Below are 25382 nucleotides of genomic sequence, written 5' to 3'. Positions count from 1 at the left end.
AGATATCAGAGGTCTGTTAAGACCCCTGATATCTCACCAAAGCCCCCCAACAGGGCTGATTAAAAAAAAACCAAAAAAAAAACACATATTGCAATAAAGAATAAAAAAATATTATTGTAAAAAATAAAAATTGTAAATGAAGAAAAAAAAAACATACACACATACACCGTTCACCCCCCCCCCCCCCCCAAAAAAAAGAAAGCACTGTTAAAAAGAAACCAAAAAAAACCCCACTGTCACGTGACATTAAAAAAAAAGTATCGGTAATCGGTATCTGCTAGTACTTGAAAAAAAGTATCGGTACTTGTACTCGGTCCTAAAAAAGTGGTATCGGGACAACCCTACTAACAACCAATGACGTCATCAGTTAGTAAGGAGGATGTCTGTTGCCTCCACAGTATCCTTGTTTGACCCTGTGCCTCTCTCCCTCAGCAATGGGGTGACATTAGCTGACTAATGGAGAGAAATTGAGGGAGAACATTGGAATACTAGTCAGTACCAGTGTGCAAATGTGTATTTGCTTTGGAAGAATAAATCATCTCTAACATTGGGTGTCCTGCATGTGGATGTTGCTGCATTGTGTAAAGCTATTAGAATAGTTTTTTACATTTTAGAATAGGGTGCTTTGAGACTGTCCATAATTTGAAAGGGTGCCTTGAGATTGTCTATAATTTTAAAGGGTGCCTTGACTGAAAAAGGTTGAGAAACACATGAGTGTATAGATATTTCCCATTTCACACCACTTCCTCAAACTAGATCTATCTAAAACCGAGCTCATAATATTTCCTCCCCCACGTGCCCCTTCCCATGACTTTTCTGTCAAGATCAATGGCACAACTATCAATCCATCCCCACATGCCAGGGTGCTAGGGGTAACCTTAGACTCTGAACTGTCCTTTCCGGCCCACATCCAATCCCTGTCCAAATCATGCCGCCTTAGCCTGTGCAATATCTCTAGAATACGCCCCTTTTTAACCAATGACACCACCAAGCTTCTAATTCACTCCCTGGTCATCTCTCGCCTCGACTACTGCAACTCCCTCCTCATTAGAATACCTTTACATACACTATCCCCCTTCAGTCCATAATGAATGCTGCTGCAAGACTCATCCACCTTACCAACTGTTCAGTGTCCTCCACCCCTCTCTGCCAATCCCTGCACTGGCTTCCATTCACCCAACTAATAAAATTCAAAGTACTAACAATAATTTTCAAAGCCGTCCACAACTCTGCCCCCAGCTACATCACTAACCTAGTCTCAAAATACCAACCAAGCCACTCTCTTCGGTCCTCCCAAGACCTCCTGCTCTCTAGCTCCCTTGTCACCTCCTCCCATGCTCGCTTATAGGATTTCTCCAGAGCTTCTCCCATCCTTTGGAACTCTCTACCCCAATCTGTTCTGACTGTCCCCTAATCTATCCATCTTTAGACGATCCCTGAAAACCCTTCTTTTTAAAGAAGCTTATCCTGCTTCTAACTAATACACTGTTTTACTTGTTCCATCAGCTCATCCCCCACAGCTATTACATTTTGTATTATCTGTGGAGCCCTGCCACCTATTTCACTGTCTATCCGGACTTCTTCATTTGATGTGCCTGTTTTTACTGAACTCAGAGTGAGTGCATTTCTACTGCAATTAAAAGCGTATGTTTTATTTTTGCACTTAGGTTGGCGCTGCTTGTGTCTCCTTTTTGTATCTTTCTCCAAGGTGTTTCTGCCCTTCAGCGTGCTGCCTCCTGTGTTGTGCCAGTAACTTTTCCCTGAGGTTATATACCCAGGCTACAGACTCTCCCCTCCCTTCCCCAAATATATTCACATCAGGAGCCATATTTTGGACAACTGTTTATTGACCTACTGCTGCCATCTCTAACAGTGTCCTGTTCCTGACCTTTTTTAACCCCTTCCCTCTCATACTGTTCACATATAAACCTGTGCATACAGCTGTTATTTTTAGAGCAACAAAAAATTGTTTTTCTTTGTATCAATTGACCCTCCCTCCTAGATTGTAAGCTCTAGCGAGCAGGGCCCTCTAATTCCTTTTGTACCAAATTGTAATGTAACTGTAATGTCTGCCTTCATTTGGTTAAGCGCGGCGCAAACTGTTGACGCTATATAAATCCTGTATAATAATAATAATAATTTCCCAAGAAGGCTCTTGGTGAGGTAGCCTTCCCAGGATACATCTGTGAGGCTCCAGCTACATCTCTAGAAAGCAGGAAGTACAATGTATTTAAATGTAATTAACAGTCAAATACCTTTTTTTCACTATAGAAACTAAGGTGCTTTGATATCAGCATGCAGAGCTGCATGCAATACAGATTTTTTTTCTGTTAGTGGGGAAAGGTCCGCTTTAAAGTTGTTAACAAATACAATAATTATTGCAGTGCAATATTGCTAAAATAAAGTTTTGTTTGTCATGAAAAAAATAAATGTTATTATACTAGTGGCAATGTTATTGCCAAATCAGCAGGCCCGTAGCATAAAAGACTAAATTTGTTGTGGCCCAGAAGTGTATGAAGCTGAAGTGCAGACCTTGCTGTAAAGTGCAAGGTTCACTAATATACCTGTGTCCATTGCTTCATCATACATAGCAGTGGTAAAGTTAAAAAAACTGTAGGCCAAAAAGCAAATAAATATACTTATCTTTCCCCTGGCTTCCGTACTGCAGGGATGACAACAAGTTCTTCCAACAACATCCCAGGAATTGCTGAGTAGCTCAATTCTCATGAGATGACGCAACAGCGCAGTGAACACATGAAATCTGGGCTACTGAGAATTCTCTTGTTGGAAGAAGTGTTATGTCACTCTCGCTGCGGACGGAAGTCAGGGGCAAAATAAGTCTGAAGGCACACGCCATAGAAATTGTCGACCTTTTTAAAATATTTGAAAAGTCACACATTAGATCTTTATTCATACAATGCCTACAGATAAAGACAACATACAGAACTTGATCAAATGACACAGTGACATCATGTAACAGTTGGTGCCTTAGCATATGAGGTTGATTTAAATAACAGCAAAGGAAAGTTGCCCCAAAGCTTAGTGAATGAGATGAAGCTTTGCTGACTTCCATCATCCAATCCTTTGCAAGCAAAAATGCTTTTTTTTCTTGCACACAATTGGGTATTTTTTGCAGAGTGAAACTTTGCCACATTCACTAATCTCTGTTGCAAATTCCCTTTGCAAATGAAATGCCTAGTTGCCTAGGAGACTGTACTAAATATGCCAGAAAAAAAGCCTTTGCTGTTTAAAAAGAATATTAGAGCAAGTCCGCAGTTTGCCTTTGAACATACAGTATATGTTTTCCTTGAACATATAATATGTTGTGGACTGTGCAATATTCACCTAAGGAAAGGTTTAAAAAAAAAAAAAAGAAAAAAAAAAAGTAGACCGACCTTGAGGGTTATGTCCTGAGTTCAACCCCATTGAAATGTTCTGAGGGGATTTCAAATGAGCAGTTCATGCAAGAAAAGCCACAATTCACTGTATGCCATTACATCTATTGAAATTTTTGTTAAATTAATTCTTTAAACGCAGCCTTTCCTTATGTTTTTATTCAAGTTACCTTTGTTTATCTGTCGGCAATGTTTAAATGGAGATCTAATGTTTGCATGTTAAAAAATTGTTTAATAAAATGGAACAGACCCCACCTTACATCTCTAGATGGGAAGCTGATCTGGGAGTCAGCCTATCAAACTGACAAAAGGAGCATATTATTCGACTTACTTATATGGCATCCATCTCCAATGCCATACAAGAAACTGGCTTTAAAATGTCCCGTTGGTACAAGGTTTCTTCGTCTCTTCAAAGGAGCTTTCCTCAAATCTCTCCCAAATGTTGGAGATGCTTTACTCAAGACGGCACTTACCTTCATATGTTTCGGGCCTGTCCAGTTTTACAACCGTTTTGGACATAAGGTTCGCAAACTGATATGCAAATGAACTGATGTGCAACTAGGGGACGACCCTGTGGCATACCTGCTCCACCTGGCTCCCATGTCATCCAAAAGACACAAACGTTCTTTCACTATTCATCTGCTTAATGCAGTCAAGGCCTGTATTCTTTTAACCTGGAAGCAAATAATACCACCCTCTATGGGGGTTTGGCTTCAAAAAATTCAGGAAATCTGTAGAGTGGAAGATTTTCTGGCCTCTTCTAATCACAAAGAACAATTCTCTGAAAATTGTTTTATTGGTTTTGGCTATACCTTCTCTGCAAATTACCCTACTGATTTAGCCAGTTGATTCACCCCCCCTGGATGATGGGGACCCTGGGGCCCTATAGACCTGGGAAACGACCGCCCATTCTTCTCACTCTATATTTACCAAGACATTGGGGACCCAACCCCAGGAGGGCACCACATCAGATACCTGAAGGGAACCTAACAACCCCCTTGATTCTTTTGCTTGATTCTTTTGATTTGTGAAAATTTTAAATAAAGAATACAAAAAGAAGAAGGGGGGAACAATATCCATGGGGTGTACTTACTTTATCACATGACTGTTTAACCAGTAGAGGAAAAAAAAACTTTTTAATAAGGTAATAATGGGTTAGAGGGCCCACATGCAGTATATTGGGCAGACCTTGAATTTTTACAGCAGGGTGCACCAGTTGTAATAAGAGAATCATTACCTCTTTTCTGCAATTTAATTCAGCAGTACAGCAAACCCTTGCAAATCAAACTGAGCATATGATAAAAAAAAAACTGAAAAAGCAGACATTACAGTTGGTGAAAACCTCATATTTGGAGATCTAGGTGTATAGACAGCTGAAGGTATATGTGCATGTCAAGCTTTCTTATAATAATCAAAGTTTGTCTCTCCTCTTGCACATCCTGAGTGTCCTTATTGGTCAATGAGGCCATCCGCTTTATTAAAAGGAACTAGAATAGGGAGGCTTGGAAGGAGGAAGGAGCAAAGCCAAGAGAAAACTTATAAAGTATCTATTAGAATTTGCACTGTTATTTTGTTTGTTATTCATCTGATGTCATATAATGGTTTGGTCACTTTTTGCATCTTGAGTGCACATTTTGGCATAACTGTATCTTATATGCGTGTTGAACTATTCATTATATTTTAGATTTATAGATTCTGCCTCTAGTGGCTGTATATCAGATAAGGAAAGTGATCACCTTTGCTGCATGAAGCACATTGTTTTCAACCAGACATTGCGTCCTGCACACCTAAAAATCCCACATCGTTGATGCACTTCTCCCGGCAACCACTTGTTACAGTCAAGTATCAGCTCTTGGTGCATGTAATCCTGGGGTGTGCAAAACAACTTCACAAGAAATGACACCACACTCCAAGTATTCTGCTAATTAAGTTTATTTATGGTGGCTGCTATCACCTTTCCAGGATACTAAATATTTACCACTTGTAGCCTGCAGGTGTTGCTCTATACAATTCCTGGAAATTTCTTCCTCGCAGCTGCTGTACTGACAATAGATCTGAATGATACAGAGGAAGGACACACTCCTCCTCCATTGCAAGCAATGATCTTACCTTGTAGATTAAGACATTCTGCTACAAATCATGAAGGTTTTGCTTGGATTTCATATTACAAAGCCCAGTATACTTTTCAAAAATAATTCCATAGATACTTCCTGTACCAACTATTTATACAAATCATTTTAAACATTATATAAAATATACATTTATAAATGTGTAAACCTAAACATGCAGTAAGTATCCAAAACCATCATAGTTTCCCTTTAATATGTTAGCTGAGTTCACACAATTTAAACTTGCATAACATCATTTATTTTGGGGTTAGTAATACACTGGTCTAAAACAAAAATGCATTACACATGACAGTTCGGTCCATAACAGATGAACCATAGCAGAAAAAAAGGAGAAATCAGAAATAAAGTAAACGTTGCGGCTGTACATAGTGGGATGATTCCAATTTGCTGGTGTCCTTGATGATTGCACTGTTCATTTGAGAACAAATATTGCTAACTTAGGGAACCAGCTAACAGACCAAAACAAAATCAATGACATAATAAAAACAAAAGTACGGACATGGCTTCTATTATCTGAAAGCATGAAACCTTTAGATTTGCATTTAAAGGGAATGCTTCATCAGGAATAAAGCATTTAAAAAAGTAACAACTTAGTGATATTTGGGAACCAATATAGGACTAGTGAAGGAGGTAACGAAGAAAACTGTATTTATTCTTATGCAATAAAATGCTGGTGCTCTTATATAATCCAAAACATACTTTCATACTTTTAATTTTACATTCCATTTGGTGTTAGGTGCATTTCGTGCTTTTTTTTTTTCTTTTTTGTTTTAAAAAGCTTTGCTGTTAGTTTTAGCTGTTGCTGAATATTTTGACAAAACCAGTACTTAAATTCCAATAGAAAAAATAATCAAAAATTCTAAATGTCTTTTTAACACCATCACGGTGTCTCTAATGCTACTCTAGAAAGGTTTTATAATGAAATCCTCTCATTCAACATATATATAACATATACCACATATATTCTATAGCTACTACAGAAAACACTATTGTTGGATACAAAGCATGGCTACTCACTAGCTTACTGGGGCTTTAACTACATGGGTGATTTTGATTGCATGATTTCACCATCATAAGTTGACCATAGATATAACAATAAATGATCAATCGGAAATTCATTAATTTCAAACTATTGTTTTTAATTGAAAGACTGACATGGTTAATATGGAGTATTGGAGGACCATTCCTTTCTCTTTTTAAAGACAACAGTCTATTAATGCTTAACTCACCTACTTAGGACTTGTGTAAATTATACTTATATCTATGAGTGATGTCAGACAAAAGCGATTCATGCAAGCACATTTTATATAGGCAACCATCCTGTAAAAAAAAACACAAAAAACTGTAGGGTAATGGCAGTGAGATAAATCTCACTGGACAGGACATAAAGTTAAAATAAATTCAATGACCTCCTAATTCAGTAATTAATTACGGATGTGACAACTCAACTGCAACACTGGGGCATTTAGTTGCGGCTCATCTTAGCAGTGTTTTGATGTCTGCAATCCTGCCACAAGATTGAGAATATTGTCTCCCTTGCAGTGCTGCATGTTAAAGCCCTTTTACTGCTTCCCCACTGAGATGATGTGCTGAACATGAACAAAATCCTAATTTTTTACAGGATGATTGTCCTCGCCAACAAGAAAAGCTGTCATGTGACCTCGACACTGTGGGAAATCAATTGTGGATACTGGAGACAAAACATTCCTATGTCTAAAGGCTAATTTATTTCCATAGTTTTGACATTCCACAGCTGACTGCCAGTGATTTCAGTGGCATAAATGCATGGTCAAAAACAACCATGGTAGCTTAGCCCTAAAGGGTACTACACATACGTAAAGCTCACTCAAACAACAGAGGTATCCCTTTGTTGCTCACCTGAATCTATTTTTGGTTCAGTGTTAGAACAGGATAACAGCCATCTTCCTAGATTTTTATAAGCAAATCGAAAATACATCATATGGCCCATGGCAACGAAGGACACAGAAATAAGAACAAGTAAACCAAAAGCCTCTGGATTGGGTCCTAAAATCACCATAATAAAATGCAGAAGGTCAAGTAGATAATTCATGGAATTCTGGACGCCATTGATGACTCCTCTTTCAGATTCAATCACATTCTCTTGAAGGAGCTGAGTTACTGTTAGATCGAATGACCAGAGCCCTGGGGAAAAAAAGAGATGTTGTTTATCTAATTTATAATACTTAAAAATACTGTTAAAACAGATTCTGAAATACATCAGGAGAAGGAATCCAAAGCTAAGGTATTTAAATTCCATATTATTAAAATAGAATTCCAGCTATAGCTTAAAGTGGAAGTACATTTTTTTTTTTTTATTTGTACCTACAGGTAAGCCTATAGTAACGGGAGTGAGGTCATCATGGCTCCGGCCACTCACAGGGCCGAAGCCCGCGAACCCAGAAAACACACCAGGGAAGATGTCAGCCGTCTCAGCGGTGTGCGGGTGCTGCTGTAGGGCTTCATTCTAAGGTAAGAATTTCACAATGAGCTAGTATGCGATGCATACTAGCTCATTATGCCTTTGTCTTACTGTTTTTTGTTTTTTTTTCCCAGGGTTTACAATCGCTTCAACTAGTCTTAAAAATGCTCCCTCCCCCATCCTAACACCTATACCTAACTAACCTATGTAAAAAAAAGATGTATATACTTACCTATTTTTGGCCTGCTCTGGTCCAGTCATGTGATCTGGCTACCCTGTGTCAGCCAGTGACGGCTGCAGGGGAGAAGAGGGACTGCTGACAATAGCTACACCATAGAAGCCTATGGGAGACATCATTGCTCCTGATTTTCCCAGCCATTGTTGGGCACTCTCCCCATTCCCCTGCAGCTGCCGCTGACTGACACTAGAGATCATGTGGCCAGACCGAAGCAGCCTGAAAATCGGTGTGCTTATACATTTTTTTTACAAAGGTTAGTTAATATAGGTGTTTGGAAGGGGAAGGGAGCATTAGGACTAGTTTTAGGACTAGTTAAGCTTTAGCTGGACGTTTACTATAAGCCCCTTTCATACTAATGTGTTGCGATAACACATGGTGCGTTCACTTAGAATGGCATCCCAGTGCATAATACAGTAAGTGCCAATAGACCCACCATGCCACAACCATTCATAATGGTGCACTGTATTAAATTGAAAGGTACAAGTCTGTTTTTTTTGTTCCATTGCTGTGAATGGGCTGCCCATTCTAAATGAACAGATTGCCTTAATGCCATGCAAATCATTGACCCAGATACTGCATATTGATGTGATAAAGCAAAGGAAGAGGTGGGTTTGAATGGGCCCTTTCAGCAACAGTCAACATTTTTCTTGATATTTACTAATGTATTCATTGTGACTCTAAGTAGATTTAAGGCTGTGCTAGAGAGATGAATCTACATGCATGTAAACGTATTTAATATAGAACTATACTTGCAAATACTTCATTATGAAAAACACTGTCAGTAAAAGGGGATTGCATTTTTTTTGTTACTGAAATACAGTTTTACCCTATCTTTGTTCATGCTTTCTTTTCCTGCACTATACACATCCTGTAGATTCTGCGTATGAATTTCCTGTGGACACGCACCCTCCAGCAGCAGCCGAACATCACAATTGTACTGTGGCGACTACAGCAGAAAACACCAGCACACTGCGGGTGTACGTGTACCTGAATGTTTTTAGTGTTGGATAGAGTTGGGAAAGGTTAAACCCCTGTCAGTTTATTTTTGGCTGTCCCAATGCAGGGATTTCCCTTCAATGCCTGCCCCAGAGATAAAACAGGAAGGTGAATTAATATCTTAGATACTTGTTACTGGGAAACATGTACCCTCACCTCTTGTTCTGATGACAACTCTAGAATTTTGGATTTTTTTTTTATCTTATTGACAGGTCACCAGAACAAATAAAGAGGGTGAATCTACTTAGCAGGGACACAGACAGCTATATAAACCTGACAGGGGTTATAATAACCTACAATGTTACCGAAAACTGCAAAAACATTTTTTAGTCTATAATACATGCACTTTAACCGCTTGCCGACCGTATAATTTACATGTACAGCGGCAAGGCGGCTCCGTACCTAGCGCGTGATCCTGCACGATCCAGCCAGTGTCATTAGTACAGTGAGACAGTGCATATTTTTTTAGCACTGATCACTGTATTATTGTTACTGATCACCAAAAAGTGACAAAAGTGACAGATAGTGTCCAATCTGTCTGCTGCAATATCCCAGTCCCACTGTAAGTCGCTGATCCCCGCCATTACTAGTAACAAAATAAATAAATAAAAATTCCATAAATATATCCCATTGTTTGGAGATGCTATATCTTTTGTGCAAACCAATCAATATATGCAGGTATTGGGATTTTTTAAAATCAAAAATATAAAGCAGAATACATAGTGACATAAATTGGCGAAGAATTTCGATTTTTTAAATTTTTTTTATTAGACATGTTTTATTGTAGAGAGTAAAAAAAATTAGTTTTCTTTTCAGAACTGCCTGTCTTTTTTTGTTTATAGTGCAAAAAATAAAAACGCAGAGGTGATCAAATACCACCAAATGAAAGCTCTATTTGTGGGAAAAAAGGACATACATTTTATTCAGGTACAGCGTCACACGACGGCGCAATTGTCAGTTAAAGTAATGCAGTGCCATATCACAAAAAATGGCCTGGTCATGAAGGGAGTAAATCTTCCATAGGTCAAATGGTTAAAGTATAACAATTAATTTTTCCTAGGGCCCTTTTACATTTGGGCTTAGTTACACTTTGAGGGTTTGGTTTATAAATGTTTTTTCCATATTTAACAGCTTTTTCCAATTAAATTTAATAGGAAAAATGTGTGAATCCAGGGCGAAAGTAGTGTGAATCTCGGTTGAATACATTTATAAATAGACCTCTGGATTTAAATACACTTTAAGTGTCTGGATTTAAATACACTTTAAGACCCCTTTCACACTGAGGCGCTTTATCGCTAAAAACAGTACCTGCAAAGCGCCTGTAAAGCGCTTCTCCTCTCACTCCAATGTGAAACCCCGAGTGCTTTCACATTGGCAAGATGCTCAAAAAAGTTCTGTAAGCAGCATCTTAAAGCGCCCCTGCCTATTGAAATCAATGGGCAGCGCCACTTTGCAGCACTTTGTTGGCGTTTTTAACCAAAAAGCGCTGCTAAAACTACGGTAAAGCGCCGCTAAAAAGTGGCGCTTTACTGCCGACGCCCGGGGCAGCTAAGTGTGAAAGTGCCCTAATACACATGAAAACTTGAAAAATCACCTTTAAATAAAATTTAGATAAATATTACAGAAATAACATACAGTTAATACCTACTGAACATTAGGGCATGTAAACCATATTTTTAAATTAGAACTATTTAATACATTTTTAGATATAAATACCACAAGCATCATTCTGACACATCTGTTTGATGTAAGAAAAATGGCTCTCAGGGAATTTAAAGTGGAGTTCCACCCACTTTTACAACTCTTCACCATCCCTCACTAAACTGTGCACTGTAAAAAAAATGGATGTTTTTTTATTTTTTTCTCAGCACTTACTGTATATCTGCTGTATTCATTTTTCACTTCCTCCTCCCTGGCCGTGGCCCATCACATCATTTCCTGTTTGCAATGCCTTCTGGGAAGGGGCAGCAACTTCCTCTGACACTGCCGTTGCTATGGAAACCTGACCTGAAACCTATTACACTGCTTGTGCTGCACTGAGCATGTGCAAGATCTGCAAGGATGAGATCCAGGAAGAAATAGAGTCTGGCTTCAGATGCCCAGACTTAAGATGGCCACGGCCTGCTGTAAGTTTATAAAATAACAAACTACTGCTATAAACTAACAAAACAGACCTTAATTTACAGACTAACTTTACTAGAATACATTAAGCTTGTGTATTATAGGGGTATTTTTATTTAAAAAGTATAATTTCGGTCGGAACACCACTTTAATATTACACAACAACCCAAAACATGTGTCAAAAGAATCAAAATATATTGTGGGGCTTTTTAGGTGTAACCTTTCAACAAATCACACAACATGATGAAGATAAAAAAAAAAAAAAAAAACCTTTATTATAATAATTGGTCTAATACTCATATGATTAAGGTTTTTTTTTTTTTTTTTCTAAATCATAAGCTATAAAGGCAAATACTCCAGTTACCAATTTGCATAATATTTTGATCCATGTATGGGCAGGCTGGTTGTACAAAAGTTAAAACCCTGTTGGGTTTTTCCCAATCGATCAGTGCTGCTGGCTGTTAGCTGGAAACACTGATCAGTGTGTTCTGAAGGAGTGATTGTGTGGATGGGGTAATCGGGTATTTTTTTTTGATTCAACACGCTGGCTGAATGAAAAAAAAAAAATAAATAAAAGATTAAGCTACGGCCATCTCAAAGTGGTATTAAACCCAAAAACAAACATTAATTATACTGCAGCGTACCATTTCTTAGATGTGGTGGCTGCATTCATTTTCTTTTTTAGGCTTTCTTTCTTCTATTTTCATCTGATGATCTGGCCAGTAAGTCTGTTTTTTTAAAAGAACAAGCTCTCCAGCTGAATGTATCAGTTACATGGAGGAGACAAACCATTTAACACTAGCAGGGGTGCTTACAATGATCAGCTTTTATTTATGTAAAACCCTTATCCCAAAAGAAAACTGTCTATAAAGTATTAGCTGAATTTTAGCTTCAATTTGTTAGTGTATGCGCTAGCTAGTGCATGTAACACCCCCCTCCCCCAGACTGAGAGTGCTGCTGTCCCTTCTGTGGCTCCTGTGCTGATTCATCCAGAGTGGAGGCACTCCAATACTAGAGGTGTGTTACTGGCTAGATCATCACGTAAAAATAGACTGGTCAAAAATAGACTAGAATAGACTAGAAAAAATAAAAAATGCAGCCACCACATCTAAATGATTGGTAGGCTGCAATATATTACATTTTGGTTTTGGGTTTAATACGGCTTTAATGGAAAGCTCATATTAGTCAGAAGGTATTCGGTATGGCTTCATTTGACATGTTTTGCGTATTGCTTTATCAGGAATAGGGTACTGAAAGTGTAAATCATAACAGTAAATATACACTTATACAAACTTGACAACATGTGACACATAATTGCTGAGGTGAGGCAACAGCGTGAAGGAACAAACGGCCATGACTTACAGAACAATAACTGTAACGGCGATGTGTTGTGTCCGTATACTGGAAGGGTGTACACAGGAGATCCCCCAACATTCTAGGACCATAAATCCAAAAAAATAGGTAAAAGGAGGGGGAGGTGGTGGAGCTATGGTGACCGGTGACATTTTTAACTTGCCAGTGTGGCTGATGTCAACCTGCTCCTGGCCGGAGGGGAAGATGACATTTTCCAGACTTTGCCTTTGTAGGGTAACTTACCTACCATATATTATATGGGGGGAATAAGGGCCCCATTTAACATACTTGGTTTGTTTGATTTTATTCATGTATTGTTCTATTTTTGTAGAAGTGTGTATCATCTTGTGCGGTGAGGTTATGACAGCCTTTTCAACCAGGGTGCCTTGAAGGTTCTTCAGGGGGCCTTGGCAAATACCTAAAAACTGATCAAAAATTGTATACAAGCCAGCAGGTGGATCAAGCCTGCCTTTAGTTACACAAAGCCACGGGTTTTCATTAGGCACCATTACGACTTTCTAGACACCAGCATCCTAACAACCAATGATATCATCAGTTAGTAAGGAGGATGTCTGTTGCCTCCACAGCATCTTTGTTTGACCCTCCTGTGCCTCTCTCCCTCAGCACTTGGGTGACGTTAGCTGACTGATGGAGAGAAATTGAGGGAGAAGAGAAACATAGGAATACTAGTCAGTACCAGTGTGCAAAAGTGTATTTTCTTTGGAAAAATAAATCACCTCTAGCGTTGGACGTCTTACGTGTGGATGTTGCTGCATTGTATAAAGCTAGACAAAGAAAGAAAGGGTTTGGGACTTTAGATGAAGCATGTCCCTGGATGCAAAAACACACTGTAGGTCTGTAAAGTGTTTTTTATTACATATACTAATACAGATAAAGTAAAACCACAATGCAAGTAAAATAAGTATTGATGTAACATAAAATCCAATATATACACATAATAACAAAACATGGAGGTGCAAATGGTGTCATGCCCGCTGTCAACATCCATGTTACACATTATATAGCACAAAACATAGCTGGTAAAATTATAACATAGTCAGGCATAGTTGGTAAAAAATATAAATATGCTTGCATGTAATGATGTAGCTGTGGCATCAGTATATGTAATAAAAAACACTTTACAGACCCACAATGCGTTTTTGCGTCCATGGACATGCTTCATCTAAAGTCCCAAACCCTTTCTTTCTTTGTCTCGCATATCAGGGATGGAGGCATTGGACTTGCACTTCCTACACCTCATTTAAAGTCCCAAACTCCCTTCTTTTCTTTGCATACCATTATATAAAGCTATTACAATAGTTTTTTACATTTTAGAATAGGGTGCCTTGAGACTGTCCATAATTTTAAAGGGTACCTTGACTAAAAAAAGGTTGAAAAACACTGGGTTATGAGAATGAATCCCGCTTTTTTCTCCTATTAGGGAATGTAAATGTACTGCCTACAGTATATCCCCCACTTAAGGGTAGGTTTTATATAACTATACTTGTATATCATATTGAATTGTAAAGGATTGATCTAGTTTTTGGATTTATGTTTTTTTTATTACAAATTTTTTCTTCTATGTGGCAAATATAGCATTGTACATGGCTGCCATTCTCATCTACTCTGCAGGGGTTAGCTAGAGTATTGGGGGGTCTCTCCTATGTACCCACCACCAGTATATGTAGTCCTAAAACTTTTGATAAGCATTACAGTTATGCTCCGTACACACGGTCGGATTTTCCGACGGAAAATGTGTGATAGGACCTTGTTGTCGGAAATTCCGAGTGTGTGTAGGCTCCATCACACATTTTCCATCGGATTTTCCGACACACAAAGTTTGAGAGCAGGCTATAAAATTTTCCGACAACAAAATCCGTTGTCGGAATTTCCGATCGTGTGTACACAAATCCGACGCACAAAGTGCCACGCATGCTCAGAATAAATAAAGAGATGAAAGCTATTGGCTACTGCCCCGTTTAGAGTCCCGACATACGTGTTTTACATCACCGCGTTCAGAACGATCGGATTTTCCGACAACTTTGTGTGACCGTGTGTATGCAAGACAAGTTTGAGCCAACATCCGTCGGAAAAAATCCATGGATTTTGTTGTCGGAATGTCCGATCAATGTCCGACCGTGTGTACGGGGCATAACAGTTATTGTTCTGTAAGTCATGGCTGTTTGTTCATCGACGCTGTCGCTTCACCTCAGCAATTATGTCTCACATGTTGTTAAATTTGAATAAGCGTATATTTCCTGTTATGATTTACATTTTCAGCACCCTATTCCTGATGAAGCAATACGCAAAACATGTTGAATGAGGCCATACCGAATATCTTCTAACTAATAGGAGCTTTCCATTAGTCCTGGATAATTAGAATTGAGATGTCATTTGTATGATTAATATGCAAATTGGTATTTAGAGGATTTGGCCTCGTTAAGGGTGTGTTAATAGCTTTTGATTGATGCTATAATCATTGTTGTTTTTTTAAATAAAAGTCCCACAGTATATTTTCTTTCATTAGACACACTTGTTTTGGGATATGGTGTAATTTTTTTTTTTTTTAATCTTTTTATTGAGTATAAAACATACCACATATACAGATAGACAAACAATTGACCTGCCACAACATTGAAACAAGACCCGCGCAGGTGTAATTTTTAATTCTCTGAGAGACCCCCCCCCTTTTTTTTTATATCTGAACATTGGTAGTAAACATCATATGTATATATATATATATATATATATATATATATATATATATATATATATATATATATATATATATATATATGGACAATACAGAGAATGCATCTCAACAAATAAAAATCTTCTAATAAAACATTTTTAGATATTTTGCAATTGTATATGTTGAATATATGGGTTTGCAATAGTGAAATTCTGTGGTCAGAAGGTGTGTCAGGTTCCACTGATAGGAACTGAAATCTGCATACATACTGTAAGCTTCTTGCACACGGTACTGATGTTTGAGCATCTGCTTTTTTGGATGTAATTTCAGGCATCTGTTTTGCGCGTATATGCACGTTCGAGCATTCGCGTACACAATACATTCCTGGGGTAAAATAATTAATATTTATGCTCATATGCATGTATTTGTGCACATTTGCGTGTGCCGGTGCAAAACACTGACAGGGAACACATTTTTTTTTTTTTTACTCAAGAATACGCATCGCTTGTTTACGCACCTGTGGGAACAGGCACATTAGAAACAATGGGCTGCATTTTAGATCAGTAAAAAAAATGCTGTACTGAGCTTTTTCAAGCTGCAGTGTACAAGAGGACTTATTTATATCAAGTGAAGAAACTTCTTGTGAAAAAAAAAGCAAATCTATTTTTGCACATGCGATTTTGTATTTATTTATTACAGGTACTTATATAGCGCTGACTATTTACGTAGACCTTTACATCCACAGTATATATCTTGCATTCACATCAGTCCCTGCCCTCACAGAGCTTACAATCCAAGGCCCCTAACTGACATTTATACATACACATACTAGAGCCAATTTAGACAGAAGCCATATAACCTACCAGCATGTCTTTGGAGTGTGGGTAGAAGCTATATTGGTAAAGGCTGTGTCCAATGGGACTTAGAATACACATTTTTCCAGCACTTTCTTGTGTAAGTTCTGAACTAAAGCCAATGTAGAAGGAAAACTTGCAAAACTGCTCCATTGGAATGTTAAATATCTTAAAGGAACATTACTCGCGTGAATAAAAATTTTGGATAACCAAATTCAAGAATTGGCATTGAAAAATGCTGCCCTGAATACGTTACCTGAATTTGAGGAACAACAAATAAAGTCACAGGAATACATTGAGAAATATAATAGGAAAATTGTTTTATGTAAAAATAGAAAAATTGCAAGAGATCTATTATCCTATAGTATGGGACAGGTATATAAACGGCGAAATACCCAAAGGTCAAAGATGTGTTCTGAATCTAATCTAACGCAGAAATGCATACTGGGCAAGAATACAGACTCTGATAATGATGTTTCCTCTCTTTCCTTCTTTTTTTTCACAGCAAACCATGGTTATGGAATCCAAGGCTACAGAACACATGGTTTGAGGCAAATATAAAGGTGATGGGTATAAAACATCTCATTTACAGAAAGAATCACCAAATGTTTCTTTTCTCAACCTTTTTTACATTGAGGAACCATTGAAATAGCTTTCCACTCTATGGGAACCCCTCCTAATCATTGCTATATATATATATATCACAGTACACAGCCGGATGGTCAGTGGGAAGAATGCGCCTTACATTGGTGGTCAGTGGGAAGAATGCTGATTATATTGATGTCAGTGGGAAGAATGCTCCTTACATTGGTGGCCAATGGGAAAAATGATGCCTTCATTCGTGGTCAAAAGAAATTTAACAGTTTCCTCCACTCATACAAATGGTGTGAATGGACACATCCCCCTACTGTGCTATTTGATTCTGGCAGCCAATAGCGCAGGCTGTCAGAACACCTGAATTGTGCCTGTAGCTGATTTTCTGCAGGTGCTGTTTGGATGCAATATTCATCCCATTCATTCATGCTTCTTGGACAAAAGCCAATAATCAACTTTTGACCAGCCAGCAGGGCTGGTTAAACTTTTGGCCGATTACCTGACTTTCTAGCTGTGTATGGCCAGCTTTATTCCTGCTTCTAATTGTGACAAGGATGTCCCTTTAAAGCGGATCTTCACCCATTCGTGTGACTTGGCTCCTCTGTAAGTCATCCACCCTCCGCTGCACATACAGGGTTTTTTTCTTTTTTTTTTCTGCCCACCTAGGCGAATGATGTTTGTGCCCCCAGCGCCTTCTTTAATATGTGATGTTCATATCCCAGGAGGCATCGGGAGCCCTGAATGTCACTAAATTCACTAATAGAGGAGGGGGCGGACCTAACGGCACGACAACCCAAAAGGAGCCAGAGTAGCCTTCTGATGACGTCACAAAGGAACATGAATGGCCCATGACCTGGCGACAGCGGCAGTGAAGAGAATACCAGCAGGACAACACTGGATCACAACTGCGCCCATATTAGCATAATTGAAAGCGGTGGAGAAGAAAAAAAAATAATAGGGGGAGGGGTGAAACGCCTCTTTAACTACATATACTACTTAAATTGTGTGTATTTTAATGCATTAGCAATGTGTTAAACTAACAATGAATGTTTAACAGTAGGTGCATAACTACAGTACATTTAAACTCATTGCCAAACATTGTTACATAATATCTCTTCCTGACTTTCAACTTTGTCCCTTTTTAGCTCAGTTTCCTGACTGCTGATTTCTGCAAAACTGTGCATGCCACGCTGTTGCTCTCGGTGCCTTCTTAAAGGGCCAATTGTATTATTTTTTCATTTTTCTACTGTGATTCCCTGATAAAAAATATTTTTTAAAATTAATAAACAGTTGTTACTTTATCCCCATTTCAATACCAATAAAAACTGTTCTGGATTAAAAAAATGTATACACATTTCATAGTTTATAAAGCTGGTCACAGACATTAGGTCTCAGCACACTCTGACTGATGATAACATTCTTCCCAAAGTTATGTGTACATAAACATGCAAGCTCCCATCACTTAAATGTGCATATAGCTAAGCCAGCCTTGGACGGTTCCTGCTGAACCGGCTGAGATTTGAACCATGTATAGGCAGGCTGAATGTACAAGCGATTATCGACACGGGCCAAGATTATCGCTAGCGCCCGCCGGGAGAAAACAATGCCTCTGCGGGAGGGATTACCTTGTCACTGTGGTTGCAGGAAAAAAATTCGCTCCATCCATGGCCGGGCCTTAGATATAACTGTAGTTGTTGCCTGACTGATCCTAGGGAAATTACTACAGTATATAGCCAATGGTTAGGAAAATGCAAACTGGCTAATTGACTTTTCTCACAATCAACCTGGTTAGGGATGCATGGCCACAGCCAAAGGTGCATACAGAGATTACTCTGGTTGTTATTCTGACTTTATTTAGGCAAACTGGGGGATGACCTTCTGTATCTTTAAGCACCTACAGTAAAGAGTTTATTTAGAAAAGCAATGAAACAACTCACAGATTCAACATCCAAACAGAAATAAGCTTTTCTGTATGGAGGCTCTGTTTATACCTAAGACCCCTTTCACACTGAGGTGCTTTTCAGGCGCTTTCACGGTAAAAAAAGCACCTGAAAAGCTCATGAAAACCTATTTACATTAAAATCAATGATTGCTTTCACACTGGGGCAGTGCGCTGGCAGGGTGGTAAAAAAACGCCCCTCTCCATTGAAATGAATGGAAAGCTCTTCAAAAGCGCCTGAAAAGCTCTTCAAAAGTGCTCAGTGTTTTACTGGCAGTGTGAAAGTGGCCTAAGGATGAACAGATCTGTCATTTTGACACAGTTAAATCATATGTAACAATAAACTTCTCTTTTTTGCTATCTTTTGGTCTGTTAGGGCCCTTTCACACTGAGGCGGTTTGCAGGCGCTATTGCCGACCCGAAAACCGACCCGAAAGTGCAGCTGCCTTGTCTCCAGTGTGAAAGCTCTGCAGAGGCGCTTTGCGGTGGTTTTTAACCCTTTCTCGAATACCGACGGTAAAGCGCCACTTACAATGGCGGCGCTTTACCGCCGACGCCGCCCTCGCCCCAGTGTGAAAGGGCCCTTAAGCAGAAGTATTTTGTTACATTTGTTCAATAAGTGCAAAAAACTTACCGTTGATCTTGCCAGAAATTTACAGCTGTCCTTTGCACACTTCCTGTGTTATCTAAAAGAGGAAGTAAACCCTGGTGGGTTTTACTTCCTCTTTATTTCCCTGCAAAGCCCATTATGTGTCACTTACCTTAAACCCAAGCCTGCAATGTCACCGCTGTCCCCATTAGCAGCGAGCATCCATCTTCACCCCTCTTCCTTCCGGGGCCGTGAACTCCGGCTCTGTGACTGGATGGCGTTGCGTGACATCTTTCCCACTCACGTGCGCAGGTACCGCCAGTCACAGCATGACCCCTATTAGAAAGGGCACGATGTGCCCTTTCTATAGTGCGCATGCACCGTAGACATCGGTGCTCAGCTTTTTTCTAAATATCTCCTAAACTGTGGAGGTTTAGGAGATATTTCAAGCACCTACAGCTAAGCCTTAATATAGGCTTACCTGTAGGTAAAAGTGGTTGTACAGGGTGTACAACCACTTTAAGCAGTTTAATAAGCCCTGCCAAAGTTTACCTAAGACTACAGAACAATTGCCAGCCATTCTCAACTAGGGCTCCTTCAAAGGTTGCTAGGATTTCCATGAGCTGTGGCTGATGAACCTCCGATCTGATCTGATGGTGCTTGCACAGTTCCGGGTTTAACTTCAGATAGGGGCAGCCATTATCAACCAGGGTTCCTTTAGAGCAGGGGTCTCAAACTGGCGGCCCTCCAGCTGTTGCGGAACTACAAGTCCCATGAGGCATTGCAAGGCTGACAGTTACAAGCATGACTCTCACAGGCAGAGGCATGATGGGACTTGTAGTTCCGCAACAGCTGGAGGGCCACCAGTTTGAGACCCCTGCTTTAGAGGCTGCTAGGGTTTACTTGAGCTGTGGCTGATGAACGTCCGATCTGATGGTGCTTGCACAGTTCAAGGTCTAATGTCAGATAGGAGATTAACCAGCCATTCTAAACCAGGGTTTTTTCAGAGGCTTCTAGGGGTTCCTTGAGCTGTGGCTTATGAACCATCGATCTGATGAGTCTACATAGTTTGAGATCTAACATAATTTGGCAGAGCCAGTGGCATTAAACCAATGATCTTTTTAGCTGACTGTAAGGGGGAATTCTAATGAAGGGGGGGGGGGCTTTCTTCCCACTGAGCATCAATGGGGGCATTTTTCCCAATGATCCCAGAAAATTTATTTTAGCAGGGGTTCCCTGAGACCCTGAAATTCATTTTAATGGTTCATCTGGGGTAAAAAGATTGATACAGGCTGCTTTATGCTGTAGAGAATAGGAAAGTGTAAGGGTTTAAGAAGTTTAGTAAAAAGACAACTGGGCAGGGCTGACACCACTTAGACCACAAAAATGTTGTGTGTTGTCAGCCCACAACGGGACAGGCAGCCCATATAGGAGTCCGTTTTTTCATTCAACCAGTGGGTTGAACAAAAAAAAACTGACTTGATTCCCCCATCCCCACACTTAATGTAGAAGTCCTCCCCACTGAGCTATAGTATTCTGATGGCGGGGAAACTTCCCTCAATACACTGATCAGTGTTGCAGGCTATAGCTTGCAGTGCTGATTGAGCAAGGAAAATCCAATAGGGCGGTTGTACAGAAGTCGATTGGTAGATCAACTTCTGTACAACTTCCCTACCCATACATGGATAGAAATTCAGCCAGTCCCTGCTGAACTGGTCGAATTTTGATACATGTTTGGCTGGCTTTAAGAGTAGAGTGCATTTCTGGCAGATCAACAGATATTTTTATGTACTTGCAGGAACTTCGTAATAATACATCGGGATATGTACTTGTACTGCAGTGATGTACTGTGGTGGACTTTTGTTTTTCCCTGACATACATTTCAGAGCCCCATTCCAGGCATGAAGAAAAAAAATACCCCTGCAGTGAACATTTACAGAAAGGGTAAATGATGTACGTTAAAGGGGTTGTAAACCCACATGGTTTTTCACCTTAATGATTTCTATGCATTAAGTTGAAAAACCTTCTGTGGTGCTGCAGTCTGATTTACTTACCTGACCCTGATCCTTCTCTGGCTGGGAACGAGCACACCAGCTCTACCTGGTGTCTCGTGTCCTGGCTGGATAAATTGATAGCAGCGCAGCCATTGGCTCCCGCTGTTGTCAATCAAATCCAATGACGCAGTGCCGGGGGTGGGGTTGAGTCCTGCATTCTATGTGTATGGACACAGAGGCGGGACTCGGGTGTCCACCAAGGAGAGCACGTCTCCAACATGGACACTGCGGGGAGGAGCAACTAGCGCTGCTGAGGGACCCCAGAAGAGCATGATCGGGGCCACTCTGTGCAAAACGAACTGCACAGTGGGGGTAAGTATGACATGTTTGTTTTTTTAAACAAGGGTTTACAACCCCTTTAAGTCTAGGTGTAGAGGAATAAGGTGTACAACCTTCTTATTCCTCACTCTGAAAGGCTTCTTCTGCGACCAGTCCCCTGAAGCCTCTTCTCTAAGGTGTTCCAGCTAGCCGTCACATCAATACAATGCAGAACCAATAGTTCTGCACTGTACGTGAACATGCCAAGGACCCACCTACAAACAGGATCGGCAAGAAGACGAGCTCCAGCAGTCAGCTGTAAGGTAAGCTCATGCAAAGACATTAACCGTATAAAACTGTATTGTTCAAACAAATTTACTGTGCAAGCCCTGACATCAGCAGCATTCTGCATGTCTTTATATATTTCAATTCTGGCGCACATTGAGAACTAGAGACAAAGCAAAACTATTCCTAAATTCCGAAAGGGGAAGCAAAATAGCAAATAATGTCCTTACTCTGCAGACAGAACTAGGGTAGAGGTAAAAATCCTTAAAATGTATGACTGTTGGTCTTTATTCAGCAAAGTTGCAAACATAAAGGTGATGCTGGGGCATAACATTATTGTGATTGACAGCTATCTTATTAGAAAGAAATTTGTGACATGGTTTTGTCTTGACATCCAGCGTATGTAAATCTAAACCCTGGACAGCAAGTTGGTTATACCAGCAACATGGCTGCAGCTGCAACCATGATCCTAGTATTTATTTATTTTTTTAGTTGCCAATTGGCTTTCTTATAAAAATGATCGGGTGGCTCTACAGCCACCTCCAACTCCTCTGCAGCTGCTTTTCTACTTTGATGAATGGAGAAAGAAGCCGTTTCAGTGCTGTTTTTCCCTGGCTTACAGCCAGGGAAGTAGCTTATCAAACAGATCTCTGATCAGCTGCCTTGGAGGGCAGAGGAGGGATCAGGGGTCCAACAGACCCCTGATCTCTCCAAAAAGAATACCTGTCACTGCTCAAAGCTGTCACAAGCAGTCTTGTTCACCCCTTGTAATAGCAAACGGGTAAATGAAAAAAAGAGAGCACAATTTTAAATCTTGACATGTTTGGTATCTATTTACTTGATGCAACATCATCTTTCATATTTTACCAAAAATGGGTATTATACTATGTTTGTGCACACTAATATAGATTTAGTTGTATTTTTACAGAAAATTTGCTTTTGATAAATGGCAGAAGGTTCTAAGTAATTTTCTAGCAAAAATACAGTGCCTTGAAAAATGATTCATACCCCTTGAAATTTTCCACATTTTGAAATTTTACAACCAAACACGTTAATTTTATTGGGATTTTTTGTGATAGACTAACACAAAGGTGAGCGTTAACTTGCAGATCACTTTCCAAGCCTCTTCCCAGATTTCCAATCCACTTATGGCAAATGGGTTTAATAAACTGTCAAAATCAACTATGTGTCTTCTCCTTTATTCCCCAGCTCATCACATGTGAAACCCAAAAAACTCATACAGTGCCTTGAAAAAGTATTCATACATGTCACAACCAAAAACGTAAATGTATTATATTGGAATTTTATGTGATAGACCAACACAAAGTGGCACATAATTGTGAAGTGGAAGGAAAATGAATAAATAAATGAAAATATTTGAAAAGTGAGGTATGCATTTGTATTCAGCCCCCTTTACTCTGATACCCCTAACTAAAATCTAGTGGAACTAATTGCGTTCAGAAGTCATCTGATTAGTAAATAGAGTCCATTTGTGTGTAATTTCATCTCAGTATAAATACAGCTGTTCTGTGAAGCCCTCAGAGGTTTGTTAGAGAACCTTAGTGAACAAACAGCTTCATGAAGGCCAGGGAACACACCTCAGACAGGTCAGGGATAAATTTGTGGAGAAGTTTCAAGCAGGGTTAGGTTATAAAAAAAATATCCCAAGCTTTGCACATCTCACGGAGCACTGTTCAATCCATCATCTGAAAATGGAGTATGGCACAACTGCAAACCTACCAAGTCATGGCTGTCCACCTAAACTGACAGGCTGGGCAAGGAGAGAATTAATCAGAGAAGCAGCCAAAAGGCCCATGGTAACTCTGGAGGAGCTGCAGAGATCCACAACTCGGGTAGGAGAATCTGTCCACAGGACAACTATTAATCGTGAACTCCACAAATCTGGCCTTTATGGAAAAGTGGCAAGAAGAAAGCCATTGTTAAAAAAAAGCCAAAAGAAGTCCCTTTGAAGTTTGCGAGAAGCCATGTTGGGGACAGAGCACACATGTAGAAGAAGGTCCTCTGGTCAGATCAGACCAACATTTTTGGCCTAAAAGTAAAACGCTATTAACATTGATTTAAGATACCTGTACAAAGTGATGGAAATCCTGAAAATATGATCGTTAGCGGGTACTTTAGGCCTGAAATTTGGGACCACTGCTCTACAACATAGAGGCTAATTGTTCTGTGGGTCATTCCTTGAGAAAACACATGAAGTGTGCACAGGACAGCTCTGAATTTCTGACAAGATCAACAGGTATTTGTTTACACTTATCAAACAGATATAACAAAATGCTTTAATGGTATATTTAACAGACCAAAAGGTAGCAATTTGGAGAAGTTCATTATTAAAGTGGATTTAAATCAGATTCATTAAATTTGAACTGGGCACATATATCTGCAGTGTTTTCTTATCTCTCTTCAAAGCACTATGTCCCGTAGCTGTCTCCTGCCCCGTTCTTCTGTTATCAGCATGAGAACTTCTGACAAGCTCTCCGACACAGGAGATAAAAGCAGCTGGAGTTTTGTGTTAGAAAGGATGCTATATATAGCAGAGTGCTGAACGGTTCAACGAACAGTGCTGAAAGTCTCTAACTATGAGGAGAGGGGGTGTGTACCTTTCCTCCAATCAGCTGTCTTCACTGTATGCCCAGGCTTCACTGCAGTGCTTACCAGGAAGAGAAAATCTCCTAACATGATCTGAACTTTCTAAAGAATATATAAAGCTGAAGACAGCAGATATACATGTAAAACTTATGTAGGGGGATTTGTTTCATCCCCGTCCACAGTCTCTGACAACTTCTTGTATCATACCCTAATGCCCCGTACACACAGTAGCATTTTGCAATGGAAAATGTTCAATGGGAGCTTGTTGTTGGAAATTCCGACCATGTGTTGGCTCCATCGGACATTTTCTATCGGAATTTCCGTCACACAAAATTTGAGAGCTGGTTCTCAAATTTTCTGACAACAAAATCCGTTTTCGTAAATTCCGATCATGTATACACAATTCTGACGCACAAAGTTCCACGCATGCTCGGAATTAAGCAGAAGAGCCGCACTGGCTATTGAATTTCATTTTTCTCGGCTCGTCGTACGTGTTGTACGTCACCGTGTTCTTGAAGTTCAGAATTTCGACAAGATTTGTGTGACCGTGTGTATGCAAGACAAGTTTGAGCCAACATACGTCCATGGAAAAAATCCATGGATTTTGTTGTCGGAATGTCCGATCGTGTGTACGCGGCATTAGTCTTTGACTATATCCTGTTGTTTATCTGCTGTCTCTTATACTGAATATTTGATAGAGCAGGGATTGGCAGTGTGTGTATAAACTCCTGGTCCATCTGATCCAATAAAGTTTTATTTTATTGACAAGACCAGGTAATGCAGTAAAAAAAAAAGTATTTTATTATAAACATACAGTAAAATTTCAAATAGCAAGAAA

The 25382-nt window shown here is 39.6% G+C and overlaps 1 protein-coding gene across 1 annotated transcript in view; it reads right to left on the bottom strand.

Annotated features, from left to right (window-relative positions):
- Positions 1–5311: 5311 nt before the first annotated feature.
- Positions 5312–25382, bottom strand: part of SLC40A1 (solute carrier family 40 member 1) — a 109901-nt gene continuing 89830 nt past the window's right edge. The window contains exon 8 of the mRNA XM_073633162.1: positions 5312–7687. Within this exon, the coding sequence (XP_073489263.1) occupies positions 7371–7687 (317 nt within the window). The 3' untranslated portion in view covers positions 5312–7370. The remainder of the gene's footprint in view (positions 7688–25382) is intronic.

This window comes from Aquarana catesbeiana, linkage group LG06 (genome assembly GCF_042186555.1).
Source record: "Aquarana catesbeiana isolate 2022-GZ linkage group LG06, ASM4218655v1, whole genome shotgun sequence".
NCBI lineage: Eukaryota > Metazoa > Chordata > Amphibia > Anura > Ranidae > Aquarana > Aquarana catesbeiana.
This window is presented reverse-complemented; position numbering and strand designations above follow the sequence as displayed.